This window comes from Leptodactylus fuscus, chromosome 1, assembly GCF_031893055.1.
Source record: "Leptodactylus fuscus isolate aLepFus1 chromosome 1, aLepFus1.hap2, whole genome shotgun sequence".
Classification (NCBI taxonomy): Eukaryota; Metazoa; Chordata; class Amphibia; order Anura; family Leptodactylidae; genus Leptodactylus; species Leptodactylus fuscus.
Genome location: NC_134265.1, coordinates 108,714,467 through 108,738,640, shown reverse-complemented (window position 1 = coordinate 108,738,640; position 24,174 = coordinate 108,714,467). Strand labels below are relative to the sequence as shown.

The window sequence follows — 24,174 nt, the reverse complement described above, 5'->3', positions numbered from 1 at the left end:
CATAGAATGGAAATTTCCTCCCTTTTGTTTTTTTTCTCCCAGTTTTGCAGATTTCAGAATCCGCAACTAAATTTATAAAAAGTTTAAGCTTTGTGTGAACACGCCCCTACGAAATTTTGGATGCAAAGATGAATCTTTCAATGACACTTAACCCTTTAGTTTCCTCTCCTGTCTGGAGTAATAGAATGTCCCAAAATACACAGGACCATTTGTTCGGCAGCTCCAGCACCTGTCTCCGCAGCAGCCGGGAGAGTCTGCCCAGTGCACGTGACTGATCACGTGATGTCCCGACGTCAGGCGGCGGTCCTTGCAGTGAAGTGGAACTAGCCGCTACCCAGCGGTATGGCGGCAGCGGCAGGAGTGGAGGAGGAGGTGACGGCGGCTCGGAACCTGCTGGCCGTGTTACTGCATGACCTTGCGGGACCTGAGGGGCACCCGAGGCCGCAGAACCGGAGCGTGAGCCGTGACGAGGCGGAAGGGGAGCTGTCTGAAGCCGTGCTGAGGCTGGTGGGGGGCAGGTGAGGGCGCAGCTGTCTCTTGTATAGGGCTAGCAGGGAGCGTTGTCAGGTAGGTGATCGGTGTGACAGACCGCTGTGCAGGCGCCGGGGTCTGCGGGCAGTGTTCTTGCTGGTTATGGGAGGACCTCTAGTGCTCTATTGTACCATGCAGGGATCAGACCCCTATCATTGGGGAGCTCACACTCTTCTAGTGAGACAATAAGTAATGGATGACATCCATACGACCATAACTCTTCATGTAGCACAGTGTCAGGAGGTGCTTACCAGCCACAATAGTAAAACCTTTACTACCTCTGCACCCCAGTGATCTCCTGGATCTCACAGGTCATTATGTGATCAGTCATTAACAATATATTAGGGAATTGCTATCTTTATTATTGCACCATGATGTAGGCTCAGTTCACACTAGCATCAAGGCTTCCCAATCCTTATTGATTTATGTAGGAACTCTGTTCTGATAGTTCGACTGTAAGAGTAGTGCAAAAGTGTCTGTTTTAGCAAATCCTTACATTCCCCAGGAAATGATTCTGGAGCATCTTTCCTCAGTGGCCATTCTCTGGTATCCTACCTGTCCACCATGCATAACTATAGCGAGACTGTGTGGTTCTAGCTCCTCTTGTTTGTGGTGTGTAGCCTCCCCCAATCTGACACACTTTGGTCAGAACCGACAGCCCCCCACGTATCAGAAGTCACAAACCAGAGTTGGGTGCTGGCTTCAAAATTGGAGAAACTTTGATGGTAAAGCGATGCTGGTTAGCAGAAATTGCAGTTTACCTATTTATAGGACTTATCTTCAGGCTGCATAGGGACAGACCATGATGACAAGGGGAATCGAAAAGCCCAGTTAATTTATTCATACATTTTCAGGAAGAGTAACAGAGAGTCTATTAAAGCAGAATTGACATCAGGCTGTGCTACTGTGTATGAGGACAAGCTTGCTTTTTCCTTTTATCCAAAGTGGCACAAAAATACAAGACAGACAGAATACAGCATACTCCTAGTTATTAGTCTGGTGCTCCCCTGCCCCACTCAGCAGTCATTGATGTATCTGCAAACACAGCAGCTCGCCAGTTACTGTAAAAGCAGGAGGAAGAGGGGGCGGATAAGTATTACTGGCTATTATATGCTATAGAGGGATGACAGAGAGACAAGACTCGTTTCTAATGGGAAAAGTCTGAACCAATGTTCCTGACATGTCTCCTTTAATAAATAATAAGTATGCTTGAATATATTTTCTTAAAGCTGATCTGCTACAAGGCTATCCTGCTCATTAGAAGTTTGTCTTCTGTTATCCCTCTACACTAAGGGTAGGCAATCTTTGGCACTTAAGCTGTTGTAAAACTACAACTCCCAGCATGCATGCATACTTTGCTGTTCTTGGAGCTCCCATGGACGTCAATGGAACATGTTGGGAGTTGTAGTTTCACAGCAGCTGGAGTGCCAAAAGTTGCTGACCCCACAAATCACATATGTTGTTGAAGAAACTTATGTGAGTTAGGTCGGGGCCTCACATTGCGAAAACATCAGTACCTGCAAAGTGGATGGAATTCTGGCTAATCCCATCCACACATCGCAGAAAAATTTGCAGCAGTAATGCTGCGATTTCAAAGACGCTTTCATTTTTTAAAATGGCAGCATGTCAATTATACCTACGGAAATGCTGGTGTGTTATATATAGGTGTAATAGGAGAAAATCCGCAGAGGAAACCTTTGTGGACTTTTTTTGAAAGACAGTACGGGGGAAAAAAACATTTTTTTATTTTTTTTATTTTTTTTTCTGCAGTGGTTTTCGGCTGTGGTTTACTATGGGGGCTTAAGATCAGTTCCATTCTGCTGAATTAGGGTCGTTTAGTTGCTCCGCACATGGATTTCTTTAAACCCTATTAAGTTGAATGGAACTGATTTTGTCAAATACAGTACATTTCTGCAACAAAGCCTTATTCATATGCTGCTGCGTATCTACAGTATTTTCAGAAGTCTGAAATATCTGCCTCATTTTTATGGGCACCTTGTAGTTTGTGTCTTTTTAAGAAAGAGCTTCCAGGGGTGCACAGCAGTTTAAAGGGATTCTACCACTAAAACACTTTTTTTTCTAGTTACCACGTCGGAATAGCCTTTAAAAAGGCTATTCGTCTCTTACCTGTGGAAGTGCTCTCCGCCGCGCCGTTCGTTCAAAATACCGGTTTGTACCGGTATGCTAATTAGTTCTCTTGCAGCGATGGGGGCGTCCCCATCGCAGGAGCAGCGATGGGGGCGTCCCCATCGCAGGAGCAGCGATGGGGGCGTCCCCATTGCAGCTCGAAAACCGACCGCAGCGCCGCCTCTCTGGTCTTCGGTGTCCTCCCCTTGCTTCTTCAGCGTACTGTCGGACGCCTGCGCAGTACGCTCTGTTCGGCGAAGATTGCCGAATGTACTGCGCATGCGCGAAATTGCGGTCCCAGCCATAGTGCGGGCACCGCACTTTCGCGCATGCGCAGTACGTTCGGCAAGCTTCGCCGAACAGAGAGCATACTGCGCAGGCGTCCGACAGACGCTGAAGAGGCAAGGGGAGGACACCGAAGACCAGAGAGGCGGCGCTGCGGTCGGTTTTCGAGCTGCAATCGGGACGCCCCCATCGCTGCTCCTGCGATGGGGACGCCCCCATCGCTGCGAGAGAACTAATTAGCATACCGGTACAAACCGGTATTTTGAACGAACGGCGCGGCGGAGAGCACTTCCACAGGTAAGAGACGAATAGCCTTTTTAAAGGCTATTCCGACGTGGTAACTAGAAAAAAAAGTGTTTTAGTGGTAGAATCCCTTTAAGACATTATGTCACTTTGTAACCTATCAGCTCCTATGAAATCACATATAGACATGCTGTTATGTGCACCTGAAAAAAAATCCAACAGTGAAATCATGGGAGCATGAAATAGCAGGCAAATGTAAGTTTTATGCAAACTCCCCCTCCCCTCGGGTCACACCCTATGTCACACTGCAGCCTCCCATGATCATATTTTATGTGCCATGAATGCCAGACTTTATGTGGAGCCCCTGGCAAATACTAAGGGAAATTATTGAAAAACTTTTCAGATCAGTGGGTAAATATCCTATGACTGCTTTTAGTAAGTATAGAGATGTCTCAGCAGGCCCAGCCCTCATACCTGACATACCATCCATATAGTGATAATTCTACCTCCCCTTTAGTTACGTTTAACCCTTTTGTAACCACACCAGCCAATACAATTCAATATTTTGATTATGTATTTGGATAGTCATATTATAAATTGAAGGCTAGTATTATATAATAACGTAACCACACAAAATATTATTGGTGACATGTTTCCAAGTTTACATTTTTTTATGGGTTCAAGAAGGTTGTGTTTTGTTTATGATAGTTCAGGGAAGACTACCTTCATAAGATATTAAGATAAGATAAGATATTCCTTTAATAGTCCCACAATGGGGAAATTTCAGTGATACAGTTTCACGGATGGTACAGTAGTATATAACAGGAGAGAAACACATACAAGCTCATGGCAGATAGAGAAATCCTAGGAATCATAGCAACTAAAACGAAAGAAACACAGACACAGCAGGATCATTTACTTCTCTGTGTGGAGTGATGTTAATAATAATACAGCCGAATGTGGTTGGAGGACACGAGGAGAGGGGTCACAGCATGTAGATATAACAGGCAAAAAACATTTTTTGCAGAGGTGGGGGACATATGCAGCTATCACGATAACATGTGGCAGTTGCTTTGGTAGGTAGTGAGACCTCCTGCTCACAGCTGATAGTTCGGTATCTTGCATCAGCACTATTGTCCATTAACCACAAAAAAAAATGCCCCAAATGTCCTTCATCACAAGCCCTCCTCCTCCTTACCACTGTGTTCTACTTCCCCAAAGAAGTCTGAAGTCATCCAGGTATACATGGTGCTGCTCTCTTGCCAAGCTTCCATAGCTCCTGGGGTAGGTGGGTGATGGTAGGTTTCAAGGCTGTAACAGAGTCCCACGTGTCCACAGTAATAGAAAGAAATACCAGTCAGCTGTAGCATCTTCACACATCAGCAATAGACGCCAAAAATCATCTCCTTGAACGAAGAAGTCCACACTTCCATGTAGGTTTTCTTCCATGCCGCATGGTGTCCTGGGGGGATGGTAACAGGCACATGTGCTCCAGGTCTTCAGTCATTGTCCATGCTTTAACAATAGATACAAAAGGAACAAAAACTCCACAGGGTCTTCCATTCGATTTATAGTTGCTAATTCATAGTGCTAGATTCTTGGTTACAGGATTTTTGAAGATACAGAGAAAAAGAGTGAGAAAGGAAAGATAAGGTTGCTCCAAGCTTGGAGCCCTGTATCGAGGCAGCCACTAAGGGCGCCAGGAAGAGGAGGAGATCATAATGCAGCATTCAGTGGTTAGCAGTGTTGCCTTGCAGCTGGAGTCTTAGGTTAGAGTCTGACCCAAGACAGCAAGAAGTTTGTATGTTTTCCCCTGTGTTTGCGATGGTTTCCTCCCACACTCCAAAGATATACCAGTAGTGAATTTAGATTGAGTCCTATGTAGGGCAGCCAACTTCTCCATTACCATGACCATGTCTTTACAAGCTTATGCTAAGTTCACACTAACATTAGTCTATTCATTGTTCTGGCCCATAGGAGGATAACAACAAATGGGCGGACTGTTACAACAGCAGTCGAATACAGAGCCCAATGGACCACGTTAACTATAATGGGGTCTGTCGGATGTCCGTTCTTTAAAACTGAACCCGCCAGCCGAAAGAGTCAGACTTGCAGGCTTACTTTTTTGCCCACTGATTTTGGTCGCACACAGTGATGGGGACTCCATTGCAAACGTGAACATAGAATTACGCTAGGTCCACACCTGCACTTAAGGACCCAAAAAACAGAAACCCAATCTGCTTACAAAGCAATTACAAATGGATTATAATGGGGTCTGCTTACAGGACTTTTCTCTCCACATTTTTCAAGTGGAATGGGGGACAGAATTTCTGTATTGTCACACAGTTCCCACCCAGCCTTACTGTTTATCACTTAGACCCAAACCATCATGTTCCCAGTAGGGAATATAGATGCATGGTCATGTAGCTGCTTGTAATATCTGATCAAATTCTAACACTTTTCTGGCTGTGCCGCAAGGATGACTTAAGGTAGCTTTATTATATAAGTAGATCACTGAAGAGGCGACTGCTGCCAACTACATCCTGACAACCACAGTATGACAGTTTTAACTTGTGTTATTATCTGTTTCAATCATTTCAAGTATAACGTGTCTATTTGGAGGTGGTTCAAATGGGGGTAAAGCTGTGTTCATATCTGTGTGTGTACCTCCCATCACATGTTTTAAGATTTCAATCCCTTTTATTATCCTGAATAGCGCAAGAGCTATAGCAAAAAGCTTCATGTGCCATGTGAACAGCAAAACAATTAAGGGTATTGTTATTGGAACCTTATGTTAAAGGGGGTATACCTCCAGATTTGTCCATACGCAGCTCTCAGCAGTGGTGCATGAGGGGCACGGCGAGGCGTAAGGTGCACCCAACTGCTGTCACCACTCTTCCTTAGCCAGCACCTTCCCATCCATTATATCACGCCCACCCCAGCCAGGACATTTACCTCTCCTCTGTTAAAAAAAAAAAAAAAACCTAGGTCATTTGCTATAAGGTGGCTGGGCCTGATGTAGCGGATTGGGGACTGTCTAGGAAAGAGCAGCAAGAACAATTAAAATCGGGTGTACCTTTTTAGCCCTTTTGCATAAACAATAAAAGTGAAATTTCTAGCATTTTACTGAAACAGAGGAAAAGTATGTATGTTTAAAAAGCTTATGCATTGAGCTGTAGACCACTGCCAAAAGCTGAATGTGGACAAAACCTTAAATAAGAAAAGAAAAAAAACCTATTTGAAAAGCTATTTGTGCATTTAACATACAGTGCATAATATTTCAGCCATACTGTACACGGTGTCATTACAAAGGGCCATTTAGTCTATATATTGTCATGTCCCTTATCTGTGTCACTGTTGTTATTGGCAGACTTCCTTCGTATCACAATTGTGACTACCTCAGCAGACTTCCTTCTGTGACAGCATTTCCTGCCGCGCTTCCTTTTTGTGGCAGCGTTTCCTCTCATGAACATTACAGGAAATGTTCTGGTAGGCAGGCACAAATGATATCTAGGGTTTTCTTCCAAGCTGATGGGATGTGATTAAAGAGCAAGGATGCTTGGATGAATGCTAGGAAGGCATACTTTCCCATAATCCCTTTAATACGTACTGTAAATGTGTTATCTCTAATATTGTATTAGCTTTCATTCTTTAGTTTATTAGGATTTGTTTCTAATATGTAGGCATTGGTTTCCTTATGTGGCCATATATGTAGGAGTTGTGATTTCTGCTAGAGAAAGCTTACCCAAAGTGCAGAGACCTATGGCATCAATGGCTAAAGATCTTCTTGCTACTTGAACGTCATCGCCATAGGTTTGAAGTTGGATGTACATGGCACTTTTTTCATGTGGTTTTTAGTTGCAGTAATGTGTAGTGCATGTTACTATGCTTTTCACCTGTATGCTTATAACCAGGAAACAGAGGTTTTCAGTTTACTGGCCCTTACCATACAGGCAATAAGCATAATAACATGTCAGGCTTTATAACATGCAGTTCTTCAGCAAAAAGGCGTCTCATAAACTCAGCCTTAGGCCTGTTGCACACAACCATTTGCAGGCTGCCGACTGTGATTGAACGGCACAGGTGACATACAGATGTCATCCGTGCATCGCTGTGCTTCTGCAGCCCCATTCATTCAATTAATGGGGGCTGCAAACTGGACAGGAATAAGACCTGTCCTGTGTTTTGTGGGCCGGACTGTCAGCCTGTATACTAATCCATGTAATACACGGTCATGTGCATGGGCCAGCAGTAAAGAATGGTTCAGTGTGCTATTCGGGAAAAGCACACTAACTTGGCCCATGTTTTTGTGCAAAGAGCCTTAGACACACATTGATATTTTGCCTGAAAATAGAGAAGCCAAAAAAGAAAATTATATCCTTTTAAACTATATATACTCAATGAGAAAAAAATACAGCATCAAGAATTGTGGGAATCCAAGGAAACGTTGTGTGTGAATGTAATGATGATGCATGTAAGTGGTTATTATATTAGAACAAAAGAAAATGTTTATCGGGGAAAACTGTACACTTGCAAGGAGGCTCTAGGACCCTGTTGGATCGACCTGTAATCTGGATACAGTTCATTGAAACTAGCATCCTGCTTCTCTCAATATGGTGATGTGTCCCCTCTCAAAGTCTGTCTACTAGACAAAGTGTCTTTGAAAGTGTTGTCGAGATATATCTAGCAGCCATTGATCTCTCACCAAGAAGTACACTACCCAAAAGTAGCCGTTGAGAGCCTGTATATAGGGCAGTAGGGGGAAGCATTTTTCCTCCCTCTTGTGGGTAGTTCTGGTGTTTAGTCGGACCACACCTAAGATTTAACTGCATGTTAAGTTTTGCAACAATCTGACATTTTTATTTGGGTGCGTTTATTTTATTTTTTTCAGTGAATGTAATTCTATGTTCACATGACCATATCTAACATTATAGTCAGACAGAAGGGTAAGGCTAGGTTCACGCCTGCGCTTGATCTCCACTCGGAGATTCCTTTCCTCATCCTGTTTTAAAAAATGCCGAGAGAAACGTTCTGCAAGCAGGGAATAGAAACATTAAGCTTTAATGGCAGATGGGGACTGCTCTTGTAAGGGCCGGAGTTCTTTGGGGACTTGAGGACTATGTAAAAGAAAGGGTCAGATCTTGAGGTCCATGACAGCTGCAGTCCCCAAAAAGTGAATGGTGGATAACAGAGTCCACCATGAGGCATGAAACAGTGGTCATCTAATTGGTGAGATCCACCCAATTTTTATCTCTTGGATTACCAATTCACCTTCTTGAATTCCATCTATTACATGTGATTTATTTTTGTATAACCCTAGAAGAAGGAAGCTTTTATCACACTATATATAGTGACTATCTTTTTATAATTATTATTTACTGCACATACATTGGTTTGTACTATAGCCCCTTGCTCTAGTGCCTTGTATCTGGTACAGTAATATTTGTATGTATTTATCTATAGCAGAAGAGTTGTGCAATTCCAGGAAGTGGGCAGGCGCCGATAATACATGATGGCTTTTCCTAAGGGTTTCCATGTCCTCCAGTGGCGGACATCAAAAACCTGAACCTGGAAACACAGGCTGAGGCTAGTGTCTGAGAGCCTCATTAAGGCTAAGGCCCCATGGGCTGTAATCGCAGCGCTAAAGCGCTGCGGAAAAGACTGCAGTGTGAACGCACTGCAGTTTTTTCTGCAGCACCTTCAACAGAAAGTTTGTGGAGTTTTCCTCTGCGGACTTTCTGTTACAATTATATCTATGGGAAAGCCACCGGCGTTTCCGTAGATGTAATTGACATGCTGCGATTTGCAGAGCCGCAACGGCTTTGCAGAACGCAGCGTGTCCGCGCTGCAATTTCTTCCGCAAAGTGGCGATGGGATTCGCATGAATCCCATCCCCTTTGTTTGCACTGTAAAACGCCACGATTTTTCCCGCAGCTTCTCCGTTGCGGGCAAATTGCGGCATTTACGTCCCGTGGGGCCCCGGCCTAAAACGGGTTAAACCAGTAATGAAATGTATCCCTATCCACAGGGTACTGTGCGGTCAGCGGGTGTTCTTCCCTGCTGCTAGTCCATTCATCTCTGTGGGACTGCCAGAGGTGGCTCAGCTCTATATTTGGCTTCTGTCTGGCAGTCCCATAGTGATGAACAGAGCAGCGGTGTACAGCACAGATGACCATTATAAAGCATACAAATAAACTAACATTTGTCATTTGACAATAGAGGTTTACTACTACATGCTCACCATTTTAGCATCTCTAAACAGGCCTGTGCTTTTGTTGGCTACTGCTGAGTGCCAGAGAGCTCTGGAACATCTTTCAATGTTATTGTGGGGTCGTTTTGTTGCCTTTTTAAAGCTCAGATGCAGTGAGCCTGTTAAAGCAGAATATGATGTCTATTGGAATAAAAAAAAAAAAAAAACTATGTGGAATTTGGGAAGAATGAAATGTATACATTTGTGTAAAGTCTGAACTCAACCTTAAGCTTGTCACATACAAATGTAGCCATCTATGATTATTGTATAATAGGCTTCCTTCTTCTTCAACACACCTCGTTGTAGGGACACCTTTAACAATATATATCTTTTTGCTAGCAGTAAAGTATACATGTTTAGGGATGTTCATGTTGTCAGTCTGTTTGGTGCCTCCAGTTCCATGACATTGGCTTTTCCATCTGTTTTAAAAAGGGGTATATAGGACAGCATTTTTGTTGAATTACAACACAAGTGAATATTACATTGCTACAACTTTCAAAGTCAAACAGCATAAAGTATAGCACATGAGAAGTACAACAGTGGACATGGCCACCTATGCGCAACACATCACCAGAAACTACTAGGGGGAATATTGATGAGAAGGAGCAGAACCCCAGTGAAATAGCTTGATACATAGTCCTAAATATGAGAAAACAAGTATGTGACAAAGGAAATAGCCAGGGCAGGAGCTACAAACTGGTAAGAAAACAGAAGTACCATTATATAAAATTATCATACAAACAGTATTTTAAGATTAGAAGATGAGAAAGAGGACTGATCTTCACATTTCATATATATATATATATATATATATATATATATATATTTATTTATTTATTTATTTATTCGTTTGCCCTCTTACTACTTTTGTGTCTTTTTTCAGGGACGGACCAGCTTGGCTGACTGCCTGTTTAGTTAGAGCCACCGTTCAGCAGACCCTGCAAGGTGACTTGGACTCATTTGTCGAGAGAAAACAGGATGTGGTGGAAGGAGCAGAAAATGATGTACAGACTGAAGATCGTAAGTGTGACTTACAGACCTGGAACTGTGTAGATCTTTTAAAATATATAGAGAGAGATGAACTGGATTGTAATTCCATTGAATGTAAATCTAAGGTTATGGAATTGTTCTGTGAAAGCAGACGGAAAGCACTCCAGTAAAGAAAACATTCACAGCGAGTGCTCCGATTACACTAATCTATATGCAGAGATCAAAGCCAGAAAATCATGCAGATTTTGACTTCTGGTATATGTGTCCCTCTTTTTTCACAGTAAAATGCTTTTAACAAGTCTGTTTGCATAGTTCAAGTTGTGTCTCATTGTCAGTGAGTTATTTCAGATGGTTAGAGCATGCTGACATACAAAGTTACTTGCATAAAACTGGTGTAGAACCATATACCGTGGAGAAGGAAAAGCTCCATCTGCCAACCTGCGGAGCCATTATTACAGCCTGCTATCTTACATTGAGTGGTGAATTGGCTCCCCCTCTTGGTGATGAGTGTTCAGCCTGGGAATGAACTTCCCTTTTTTTTGTTTTTATTTGCCTTATTGTTTTCTCATCCAGCTTGTCTTTACAGGAAGTAATATTAAAATATTAAAGGGCAATATAAAAATCAGCTGTTTTGAGAATATAGTAGGTATATGCAGATTAGAGGAAAATCAAGAGAAATGAATATTTTTTATTTTGTTTTAGCATGTTGGTAAACGGAAATAATATAACTTATTACTTTTGTTTTTCAGAGCAACCTAATGCATGTAAAAAAAAATAATAATAATGTAGTGCCATCTGCAGGCAGTGTGTGTGTATGTACCATATATAGTTATATGTAGAGGCAGGATGTATAATGTGGGAAAAGATTCAGTATAATGTATTTATATCTATGCTGAGAAGACAAGTAATCTGTCCTACTAAGTAACTGTCGGGCTTTCCCGGGTCATCCCCTCCCAACTCTTAAGCCCAGAATGAACATTGATATCAGTAAGTAAAATATAAGTTGCAATAAATCTTTTCCTGCAATATTTACAAATCTACTCAGCCCCCTTGCTGTATATACTGCTTGTAGATTACTACGGCATTCTCGTGTCACCAGTTACCTTTAACCCTTTCATATCCCCACCACCACCATCATTCCAAGAGTCATAATTTTTTTTCCTTTTTCAGTATAGTCACATGATGGCTTATTGTTTTCAGGGCAAATTGTACTTTGTAATGGCACCATTCAATAATTCTGAATGAGTTGGAATATGGGGGGAAAATTGCAGTTGCGCTATGGGTTTAATTTTTACGGCATTCACTGTGGTAAATGACATGTTTCCTGTATTCTGTGGGTCAGTATAATCACGGTGATGCCAAATTTATATACTATTTGTAATGTTTTGATTTATTTTTTTAAAAATTAAAACTTTGCCAAACAGAAATTTTTGTGTATATGTGATGTAGGGAAAGGGGGTGATTTGAACTTTTACATTTTGTTTTTTATACTCTTAAAAACTTGTTTTTTTACTATTATTTTCAGACCCCCTAGGGACCGTGAACCCCATGGAGTCTGATCATTCATACTATTCACTGCAATACTAATATATTGCAGTGAATGGTAAAATACTATTACTATTACATGCTGCCTCTGGCCTTCAATAGACTCCCAGTTGTCATAGCAACCGATCGCTGTCCTCCAATGATGATGTGGAGGGCTGCGATCGTTCAAAGATAGCAGCGCCCGTGTCGGCCACGCACTTTAGATGCCGCGGTTGTGTTTGACAGCGGCATCTAAAGTGTTAAGAGCTGCGGGTCCTGGCTGTATTATACAACCGGGATCTGCTGGGTATGGAGAGAGCTCCGCTCCCAAGCTCTCCATACATCCCCTTCACGGATAATGACTTAAATTAACGTGGATATGTGCAAAAGGGGTTAAGTGAGTTGAAACACCACAACCTCTGGACAGACATTGCACTATTTTTCGATAGAAGAAAGCAGCCATGGTTTTTGTAATCCTGAACAGTCTTCTCAGTATTGACTTATTCTACTTTTGTGTTTTTCTCCTGTAGTTCTCCACTTTGATGCCTTATTTAAACGCTGCCTTAACTGTCTTCAAGATATCAGCAGTCAGTGGCAGATGCAGTTACCTTCAGTACCAACCAATAAACGCAATTTGCAGGTCTCTATTCATGCAATACGGAACACACGAAGGAAAATGGAAGATCGTCATGTGTCCCTCTTGGAGTTCAACCAACTTTTTGGCTTAACGGTAAAAAAAAAATCAAAATCAACATTGAAGTAATGAATTTTGTTAAAATCTGGAAACTATAACCTCTTTTCCAGGGCTGTGGAGTCAGTAGGCTGAACCACTAACTCCTCTGTTTACATAGCCTGCCTCCAACTCCTTCATAAATTGCTCAGATCAACACTGTAAAGTTCTTCTAGTTCAGGAAAAAGCTAAATAAATATGCCACAAGCTATGCGACTAATTATACGATATTTAGAATTATAGAATAGAACTTAGAATATATTTATAGTTCTACACTCAAAAAGCTAGCAATTAATTTGCAGAATAACTTAAGATGCTTAACCAATAGTGAGATCTCTACATCTGCTGAACACTAGTAAAAGTGATGGCTCAGTTAGCAGTTCTGTTTCGTACAACCCCAATCTGCAGTATGCCTATAAGCACTCTTTCATTAAAGCTCAATATACAGCTGACAGACTGCTGGATACAGTGTTACCCCATAGATATTGTGGTGGCTAGTGGTCCTGGCATCTATGAGCACTGCCTCCCCATAGCATCTGGGGGCATCAGCTCCGCTATGGATGAAAGCCTACTGGGCTAAATATAATAAACAATTAGAAAAAAGTAATATACAAATATTAAGGTAAACATTTTTAATTGACAAAATAATAACTGTATAAGGTCAAGAACCTGCATTTTGCTCACTTGACCCACAGAGTCATTACTTTATAGGCAATGTATTGTTGATGTGTGTGGCACTGTGTAGTGTGAGATCCTGGGTGCTTGCGTAGGGTCTGAACACATTGTGACAGTCTAACCTCAGATTCCATTGCTGCAGAATATGAGGAGGTCTGCTAACCACTATGGAATGGTGCTAATCTGTAGAGGTTAGCTGCATCGACAATCTTCATACTCTGCAACAATTGAGTTTGGTGAAGGTCCAGAGAGCTGAAATGTCACTCTTGTGGATTGCTGTTCTATAGATAAATGTTCAACTATGTATTCACGTAAGTGAGTGCGGAGTCTATTCTGAGTAAACACGTGTGTATTTTTGCAAAATACGCGTGTAAAAATAAGACTCCCATTGACTTCAATGACATTTTACAAGCATATTTTTGCAGGCGTATTTTTACACATGTAAAAAATATCATTGAAGTCAGTGGGAGTCTTATTTTTACACGTGTATTTTGCAAAAATACACGCGCGTTTACTCCGTGTGAAGGCTCCCTTACAGGCAGGTTCAACTACATAAGCTCTTTAGTGCAAGGATCCTGCTTGTGGGAGCCTTGGATTTATGGGTTGAGTTAAGCAATAAAACAACCTTTTTTGAGTTTTTCTCATTATAAGACAAAACATAATTGAGTCAGTGCAGGAAATATAAACTAAGATATTGCTCTACGAAGGGATACATGGCAATATATGAGTAGAAGTAGAACTGTTAAAAATAAATAAATAAATATGAGCACTAAAAAATGAAAGACATAACTGATTCCACTTTGTTTGAAACCAATTCATGCTACATCCCAGTATGACACCCTGTGTCCCCCTGCCTTCACAAATGTAATGGAACACCTCTGGACCCCTAAATTAGTGTAAAGACACTGGTCTCTGGTTGTGTCCGTCCAGTTACTTCCGAGAGTTCCCCTTAAGTTTTCTCTGTTAGGCCATTTTGCATACTGGAACAAATTCCATTATGTCTATCTCATGGCTTGAATAATGGGTTTCAGTGAATTACTTCTATATTGTGATTAGATTAATTGAATTTATGCTTATTGCTAATTCTATCAATACAAATTCTTCTTTTTCAGGATGGCGTAGAGAGATCATATTTTGCAGTCTTTGATGGACATGGTGGGATAGATGCTGCCAATTATGCTGCTACCCACGTTCATGTCATGGTGGCTTGTCATGAGGCATTGACGTCAGATCCTGCCAGAGCTTTAAAGGAAGCCTTTCAGCGTACAGATTCTATGTTCCTTAAAAGAGCTAGAAGAGAGGTAAACTTGTAGTGTGCGAGATCCTCACAGGGTTTTTGGTTACTCATGGAGACGTGAGTTGCGTTAAGTTTATGTTTTCATTTTGCTTAAATCCATGCTATAAACAGGAAAATACTGTATACTGTATTTTCTGACTGTAAGATGCACTTATCCCGCCATCTTTTATAGTCCAAAATCTGGGTAGAGTAGTTCCAGACACCCAAACCCTTCCTATATGATTAGGAGAGGCACTGATAAAGCACTTCCCCCAATCTATGTCCCTGCCTTCCCCACACCAATCTGTCAGATCAGTGCTGGGGAGGAAAGAGGAAGTTGTGAGTGTTTCTTCCTATCTCTGTAAGTCACCTGTCAGTTCTATGTGGAGCATTATACTCTGTGGTAGTTACTAATACCCCAGTAGTGCCTGTCACACAGCATAATACTTATTATACTTAGTGGACATATCAATAGTACATTAACTAATAAACCCCCTTTATCTTCCTTGGCATACCAGTTAAGGACATTGACTAATCAATTCCACTTGTCCACCAGGGAAGGTTTGTCTTGCCTAAACCTGGGGTGCGTCTCATCTCATCAAATACAGTTATTGCAAATGGTATACAGTAGGGCTTCAGGAGAATCACTTACACAGTAAAGGTACAGCTGTGTAAGGCTAATGTCCCACATTGCGGAAAAGCAGCTTTTCTTGTTGAAGATTTGTCATTCATTCTGCTTACGTCATGTGGGAAAAAAAATCAGCCATTTCAAGTGCCATTATTCCACTTGTTAGAGATGTGTATTTTTATGTATTTACTTATTATTAATAATAATTTATATAGCACAATTAATTCATGATTTAAAGATCCGTACACTTATTGCTACAGAGACTGCGCAGTGGTACTACTGGAGTGTGTGCACTGTTGGAAGGTGACCAGTTACATGTGGCATGGTTGGGTGACTCTCAAGCTCTTCTTGTCCGACAAGGGAATCCAGTGACGCTAATGGAACCCCACAAACCAGAGAGAGAGGTGAGTTGTGCTTTATACGTCCCACTTGAATTAGTGCAGTGTACATTGTCTTTATTGAAAACACACTTCTTTTACAGGATGAGCGTGAGAGAATTGAAACCCTAGGAGGATGTATTACTTTTATGGGGTGTTGGCGAGTTAATGGGACTCTTGCTGTGTCCAGAGCAATTGGTGAGTTTGTTTTTTGTTTTTTAATTTACAACATAAGTTGATCAAATATCTCGTGATTTATTTCTACTATATGCTATCATTTTAATGATGCAACAACAATTTTTGAAGTATGTTTTTTTTTTAATATACAACAGTGCAAAATCATATCACTGGTAACAATTGCTGAAAATGTGCGTCAATTTGGACCATTACACCAGGCCCATAGTAGTGTTGCATTTCAGCATAAATGCAGCATGCACAGCTTCAGTCCATATTGTGGATGACTTGGACAATGTAGGTCATTGAAGACTATTTTCTGATGGTTTCCACGTCCATCTTCTCCGTGGACTTCCAGATGAACACCCGTTTGGGGCAGATGCAACTTTTCTCTTAAGTTTTAGTCTCTGCTAAAAGAGCCTTCACTTGAATGAATAGAATAGTAACTTGAACAGGGTGATGAGCCCACAGGGTACTTAGTGGCACAAAAATCACTGCCTGTGTGTTTTTGCGACAGTCTTGCTGTATTTGCTGCCATATAATATTTGACCTCTGTATCCAAAGTGTGGATATACCCCTAACTACTGACCGCTGGTCCTATGTGCCCCTGCGCAGTTGTTGTCCAGTTGTATCTTGGGGCTGTGTACAACTATAAATAAGGTTAAGGTCTTAGATTTAATGGACATATATGTCCTTTCTTAAAGTGCATGCTCATGCAGGAATTCTGTATACAAGATAGTGTCTTTTACCTTACCACAAGCTTTTATAATGGTATTCTTATTTAGTCTCTTTATAGTTTGTCAGATATTGACAAATAACTTTTTTTTTTTTTTTTTCTATTTCCAGGTGATATTGATCAAAAACCATATGTGTCTGGGGAAGGGGATGTGTCTTCACATACTTTTAATGGCACAGAAGACTTCCTTGTCTTGGCTTGTGATGGTTTTTATGACTCTGTGTCATCAGCTGAGGTTCCTGGCCTTGTTTTAGGTCACCTTCAGGAGAACGGTGGAGATGGACAACATGCTGCTGAAAGGCTGGTGGCAGCTGCTAAAGAAGGAGGCTCTAGTGATAACATAACTGTTCTGGTTATCTTTCTTCGGGAACCTGCCAAAGTCCTGGAAGATTTTTTGGCACATGGAAGTGGGGAAGGTGAACCCTTGTTTGATTTTGGAGGTGGAGGAGTAGAGGTTCCCTCTGACCATGCAGGTTGATATCTCTTGTTACTGATATAACAATCTCAGGACATTTTGTAAGGAAAGGTAGACTATTTAACCTTACCTAGGGTTTAAGTCTGTAAATCATCTTCAGGTAGTCTAAATCTCTAAGTCATCTGCAAATGCAGTGAAGATTTCCCCTGTGGCATTGATGGAGTTTAAAGGGACGGTAATTAGAGAAAAACCACTGTGTTTAATAAAAAATTTCTTGATCACGCAGGTAATACATCATCATGCTCTGTAGTCAGTATGACTATGTAAAAGCACTGACTTGTTTATTTAAAAAAAAAATCTCAGTATTATGTTGCAATGGCCAATATATAAATTACAGCATGGGAGGTCACAGACTGCAAAGTATTTTCTCACTGTTGCAGTATGTACTGTTTATTATATTATACTGTACTTCCCTCCATGAAAGAGAGAACCGCCTCTATATTCTCAGTTCTGCTATTATACCCATAATATAACAATTATGTTTATAAGGGCATCATTTTTAGAAGGAACTTGACAAAAAATATTTTTCCTATAGGTTTGGGTGCTTTATTTTCAGTGAAGGAATGCTGTGGCCTGAAAAATGCAGTATACTCTGTAGGCAGCATGTTACAGCAGGAGGAACTGAGCAGATTGTTGTATAGGATTGTAGGAAAAGACTCAATATCGGCTGTCATTTATCTATTGAAATCTCTGCTCTTTGCTAAGAAATCGGGAAGGTGGTTCTAACAGTGACTGACGGCTGTCTTTGTATGTGCAGTCATAAAGGGAAGGCTGCCCGTCTTGACTTCTGAATGAAGGACAAAGATTAATCTTTACCCACAAAATTGTATATCCAATTGCTCAGCTCCTCTTGTTCTGTAACATGCTGCGTGCAGATTTAACAGCATGTGACAGGTTCCACTTATAGGCTCATTCACAACCATATAACAACTGTTTATACACTGTATGTTTATTTCCAGTGAACTGCTTTCCTGATATACCAGGACAGGATCTTTTAAGGAATATCCCTTGAACAGTACATACTCCTTATCCATAGGTGGAAATAGAGGCGTTTGGGAGCTGGGATCCCACTAGTGGAACAGTATGTGTGTTCTGTCCATGAGCCATATCTTGAAGAGGTTGTCCCACAGACCAGACTTATCCCTTATCCTGTGAATGGGGGATAAGTGTTATAGGTGATAGTTATTAGTGCAATTGTTAACTGCATACAGTTCTTCAGTGAAGAAGCATCATGTAAACTCAGCCTAAAGATTAATGAAAGAAAACTATTAACATGTACAGAAGTATTATATGAAAAAACCAAGGGTTCAGTCCTATGAAATGAAAAATCCTGCCCTAATGCTTCTCAGATATGTAGCAGACTACTACCAATCGCTAGAAAGATTCTCCATAACAAGGAGGAAAGGATGAGGTGCAGATTGTTCAGCCATCGATCTGTGCACATATTGTATAAAAATCTTCAGTCGGCAGATGCATATAAACAGCATAGTACCAAAAAAAGGACACGTGAAAATTGTAAACCTGTGTTAACGTCACAGTCCTTATGGGGTGCGACCAAAGACCTCACAGCATAATGCCACCAAGGCCATAATGCATCAAAAGTTTCACCCAAACATATAAATTGCTAGTGGCTAGTAGCTATATTTTGGAAATAGATTGGGGCAGGGTTTTTCGCTTCATAGGACTTATTTATTTGTATTAGTACTTCTGTACCTTTCCCCACCCCCTTTCCAAATATGTGTGTCTGATGTTTCTTAAAGAGGATCTGTCACTAGTTTTGGTATGTGCATTTTCTCAACTCTCTTTGCTTCTTTACTGATGTTTAAAGTTTTGTTTGTTTGTTTGGTTTTTTTTAAATCTCCCTCTATTCTGTACTCGTCGCCCCCTTTAGTTTGCTCACACTGTATGTAAATTAGTAGTAGTGGCTTCTTTCACCTGGGACATGGCATAAGTCTGTGCTCTAATGCTGCCCATTCAATACACAGCAACGTCAGAGCTGCGTCATCTCGGAACATCACACTTGTTTTAAGCCAGAGCTTTCTGCAACTGTGTAGAGATGCATGCTGAAGAGTGGACCAGCCGACAGACACTACACCGAGGGGACTGAAATGGCTATAGTGCTTTATACATATCTGGGTAGATGATATCCTGCTGTACTCCATGCGCAAAGTGTTGTGTCTGCCAGCCGGTCTTGAGTTCTCATCGCCGTATCCCCTCATAGTTTCCGCAGGCTCTGACATAAACTAGAGTGATCTTGCTTGAGTTAAAGGTACATCAGTGGAGCATCAATAAGCATGAAAGGGGAGGAAATCCGTGTGATCATCTTTTTAATAAAGATGCCACATCTGGTTTCTGTGTTGTGTTATATGTTTGGTGTAGTCAGATTTGTAGCTATGTGTTTATTTACTGAGGTGCCAGCGGTTGTGCTTGTTAGAAATAGTTAACCTGTGAATGAGCATATAAGTCTGGTTTGTGGGACATCTTCAAAATATGGCTCATGGACATATCTCATATAATCCTTTGCATGAGCCATACCTTTCAGGCATTCCATGTAAGGGATCACAAAAGGAGAACTTCATAAAATAATCCAGGAGTCATTCACATCACATTTTGATCGACCATTTAGTAGATCATTTTACTGGATATGCTAAACACTGATTCAAACTGTGGGGCATGCCTTTTTGTGCAAAAAGCCAATTTACATTTAAAAAATTGCAACTTTTTTAATGGCTAATACATCAGTTTTCTGGCACACAAGACTTGATAAATCTGCCCCTTGTTAAACATTAAGAAAAAAATATATATATAAAAGTCAGTTTGTCTTTTTGACAAAAAAGCATAGTAGACTATACTTTTGTGTCAGCTAAAGCATGGAAATTTGATGTAACAGGTTTATACATATATAAAAAAAAAGCAAAAAAAAAGAGTGATGCTTAGTTATTTAGAATAATCTGTAGCGTATAGGAATTGATGCTAGTGCTCAGTTATTACCTGACCAAAACTGTCATTTAGAACACTTGTTCATTGAAAAAGGGCAAATTTAACTTATTTTTACTACATATGGTATGGTTCTTTACAGTATTCTCAGCTATTTTAACTAATATTAGGAGCGCTGCCAAAAAAATCCTCTTCATTATGGAATGCCACTGTTTTTTTTATACTAAACATGTGAGTGCCTACTTCTTAATGCATATACAGTCTTAATATTGTAGACATAATATTTGTTTCTGTACCTATTTTGTGGGTTTTTTTTTTTATTATTATTATTTACAGTGTTACAGTTTTATACAAGGGAATCATGTTATTTTTGTGAAAATTGACCTCTAAGGTTGTCTCTAACATTTGTCTGTTTTTGGTATTTCCTATAACCTGGAGGGAATGGAGTCCAGGACAATATTCCATATACCATTGTTTAATGAAGCTACATATTCTGTTCAGTATTGTGGTAATCCAAAGGAAAGCAGACTGTTATATATTCTCTGTACACTTCTGAGTATTGTGGAAATAAATGTATGCATATATCAGTATATGTATTATTTGATAATCTCTTGGCTGTTGTTGTGTATGATGTTTTAAAAAGCATGTGTCAGCTCTAACATGTCTGTTTTAGCTCATTTTATATCCCTTGAAATAGTTTAAACGTTGATGAATATACAAGTGGGTGCTGTCTGTTAGGTCACTACATAGTGTGTCACACTGTACATTCACCTCTTTTGATAAGGGCCATAGTGAAACATCAGTTGTCTCCAGGAGAACTGAGCATACTGTTGTGTAGTTCACTACAACAAAATGGCCGCTCGAACATGTGCAGTACCGCTCTGACCGGAGCAGTACTGCACATGCCCGAGATTTGAACTTGAACAGTATGATCAGAGGCAAGAGCACAGCACAATATCCAGGGAGGAGGAGAAGAGATGAAGCACAAGCATTGGAGGGGCGTGATTCAAGGTATGACACGCGGGGTGCTCGGAGGCCCTGGGGAACATCCATGGTGCTCTGTGGGGTTAATTTTCATAAAGAAATCCGTTTATAAAGAAACGGTGGGGACAACTGAAGAGGTTACGGTAGTCATAGAATAGAAATAGCCTTTTTAAAGGCTATTCAGACGTGTTTAGCTCAAAAGCACTTTTCCCAATGATCGACTCCCTTTAAATACACAGGTCTGTGGTCTCCCAAATCCTGTATATCAAGGAAGGCATTGGACAAAGGGCTCACTATTAGACTCTTGTAGCTCTTTTGTATATTGACAAAAACAGTGACATCTTGGTAATGGAGATACTGTTTCACAAGGGGAAAACTAATTTATCTATCTGAATCAATATACTGGGTTCTGGTGACAAGCTCTTTTTTAAAAAAAAAAATCTGTGCTTTACATATTTTATTTTTTTTTAAATAATTTTGGATTTATAGCTTTTAATACAAAAAAATGTGTATAGCATTATACAGATGAGGAGAACAACCCGAGTGTCAAGATCATCAGAAACATAATATCGCCTAAAGAGGTAATGAATCCAGTGAGCAGAAGAAGGATGTGGGGATGGATCAGAATCATAGGTGTATGGCTATAGAAGGCAAAGAGAGGGAAAGAAAAGAAAAAAGGAAGGGGGCAAGTCTGAAGGAGAATCACACCAACAGTATACAGTATGTCAATATTATCTATGGTCTAGGGTACAGAGCAAGAAGAGATTTATATTTGTTGGTAGACTGAAATTCCATCTAGTAGTACTGGAGCAAATATCAGAAAATAACTGGATCTGGCTGATAATAGAGAGCAGAAGAACTAAATGTATAAATCCTATACAGCACCAGCTGTAAGGCCATTTGCACTTTGCTGCATTTAACGTTGCGGAAGCTTTTTAGGTCAGCACAGTAACCTTTAAGTGATAACGGCTGAACTGAGATTCCTGTCAACTCGGTCTTGTAAGACATCTTGTATGTGTAGACGATAAAGTAAGATTTATTTATTTTTTTTCTTCCCATCAGCAAGAGTACATTGACCTTTGAAATCCAGTGGGTCATAGAGGGGAGAGTGAGTCTGTTTCTCCCTTAAGTGGTATGTAGGCTCATGCTGCCGTCACCAACAAGTGGAGTAATGATAATTTATAGATAGACTGGGGGCTCACAGTGATGAAACAGCATCAGGGCAGAGTTGAACTGTGACCTGTTGAATTATCCACAACAACCAATTCCAAAAAGAGGTCCGAGCTCTGCAAGACCAGATTGTGTACCACTCACTATTCCACTTCTTGAAATGTGTTGCCCAGGACCCAAAAATGTAAAATAGCATCTGTAATTCCATGGGAAAGCGTTCCCACAATTGTGCAATATTCAGAGGTGGGAAGTGTGTACACACCAGTTGAAGTGAACATACCTTTGTTGTGGTGCCTATGGTTGGATGGGTTCTATCCAGGGTGTTGGTGCTTGAATTGGGATTGGGGTGAAACTTTGCTTGATTTGTTCCCAGGATTTTAATCTATAATACGCAACTTGTGTGCAGCCCAGGGGCATAGTTGGGGGATGAGCACAGGTGGGGCAAACTTGTCCAAGTGGGCCCCCAGCTTAAGTATACCAATACTATCACTATACAGTGACCGTATAGTGGTAGATAGCAGTTCTACAAGGGGTCTACAGACGATTTAGGTGTATACAGTGCGGTAACATTTAGTGATCCACAGGTGATCTCATCTAACTGTTCAAATTTCCATTCCATTTCTCTTCCATCTTGACCGCCATGACCACTTCTTTCACTCTCTGTAAAGTTTGCAACACAGACATCTTTGGTTTTTACTTTTCCCAGACACCTGACCCACATTGTCCTCACCTGCACAACCATCCTGCTGCTGCCCCAATTATAAAATATATAACAACCCCCCCCCCCCCCCCCCCGCCGAATAATACCCCCAAATGCATCTTTAAATTAATTACTTCCCTGTGTACCTGCTTTAAATAGTGCCCCATATTAGGGCCCATTACCACGAAGTAACAATACGCTCATTCTGACATGTAAACACGTGTCAGAGTGAGCACTTCAAAACAGAATCCCATTGACTTCAGTGGGTTCCGTTTAACGCGTGTAACACATTGAAATTAATGGATTAAAAAGCCTCCCATTGATTTCAATGTGTAGCACGTGTAAGACGGAACCCATTGAAGTCAATGGGATTCTGTTTTGAAGCGCTCACTATGACATGTGTTTACGTGTCAGAATGAGCACAGCGTTACTTCGTGGGAATGGGCCCTTAAAGGGGCTCTATCAGCAAAATCATGCTGATAGAGGCCCACATATGCGTGAATAGCCTTTAAAAAGGCTATTCAGGCACCGCTAAAGTTATATTAAACTACCCCCCTAATACCCTAAAAAAAAGAATGTGATCAATTTACCCATTGTGCACGGTGGGCGGGCATTCAGGGGTCCGCCGTCTTCTTCATCCACGCCTTCTCTTCCTGCAATGTCCTCGGGTCCCATCTTCCTCCGGCACTCGCGAACTGACATTGCTAAAAAAAAAAAAAAAAATGGCCTGGGCGCATGCGCAGTACCCGTAGTAGAAGCAGCATGCTACTGCGCATGTGCCCAGGCCATTTTTTTTTTAGCAATGTCAGTTCGCGAGCGCCGGAGGAAGACGGGACCCGAGGACATTGCAGGAAGAGGAGGTGTGGATGAAGAAGACGGCGGACCCGTGAATGCCCGCCCACCGTGCACGATGGGTAAGTTCATCACATTCTTTTTTAGGGTATTATTTTAAAACTGGGGGGTAGTTTAATCTAACTTTTAAAGGCTATTTACGCATATGTTGGGCTCTATCAGCATGATTTTGCTGATAGAGCCCCTTTAATAATACCCCAGATGTTTCCTAATTAAAAAGTAAGCGCCATAACCACTTCTCAGTTTATTTAGTGTCATTCATCTCATATCGGCCATGTAATGTAACTACAGCCTTATCTTATACATGTATATGTGACTGCAATTACATCAGATGGTCACTATAGTCATCACGTAATATAAACAGGTGCCATAGCCCCTTCATACAGCTGGTCAGTGGAGAGTCACTGTCCTCTTATTGATGATCTATTCTGAGGAGAGATCATCAATAAAAATGAGCTGGAAAACTCCTTAAGGCTAAAGCCTCATGTTGCAGATGAAACAGCTTTTTTG

The 24,174-nt window shown here is 41.0% G+C and overlaps 1 protein-coding gene across 1 annotated transcript; it reads left to right on the top strand.

Moving 5' to 3' along the window:
* Positions 1–300: 300 nt before the first annotated feature.
* PPM1F (protein phosphatase, Mg2+/Mn2+ dependent 1F) lies at positions 301–20,543 on the top strand. Its single transcript, XM_075275752.1, has 7 exons — positions 301–518; positions 10,320–10,456; positions 12,481–12,680; positions 14,468–14,656; positions 15,520–15,663; positions 15,741–15,834; positions 16,657–20,543. The coding sequence occupies exons 1-7, from the start codon at positions 343–345 to the stop codon at positions 17,022–17,024; spliced, it is 1,308 nt and encodes a 435-aa protein (XP_075131853.1). The 5' UTR covers positions 301–342; the 3' UTR covers positions 17,025–20,543.
* The last annotated feature ends 3,631 nt before the right edge of the window (positions 20,544–24,174 follow it).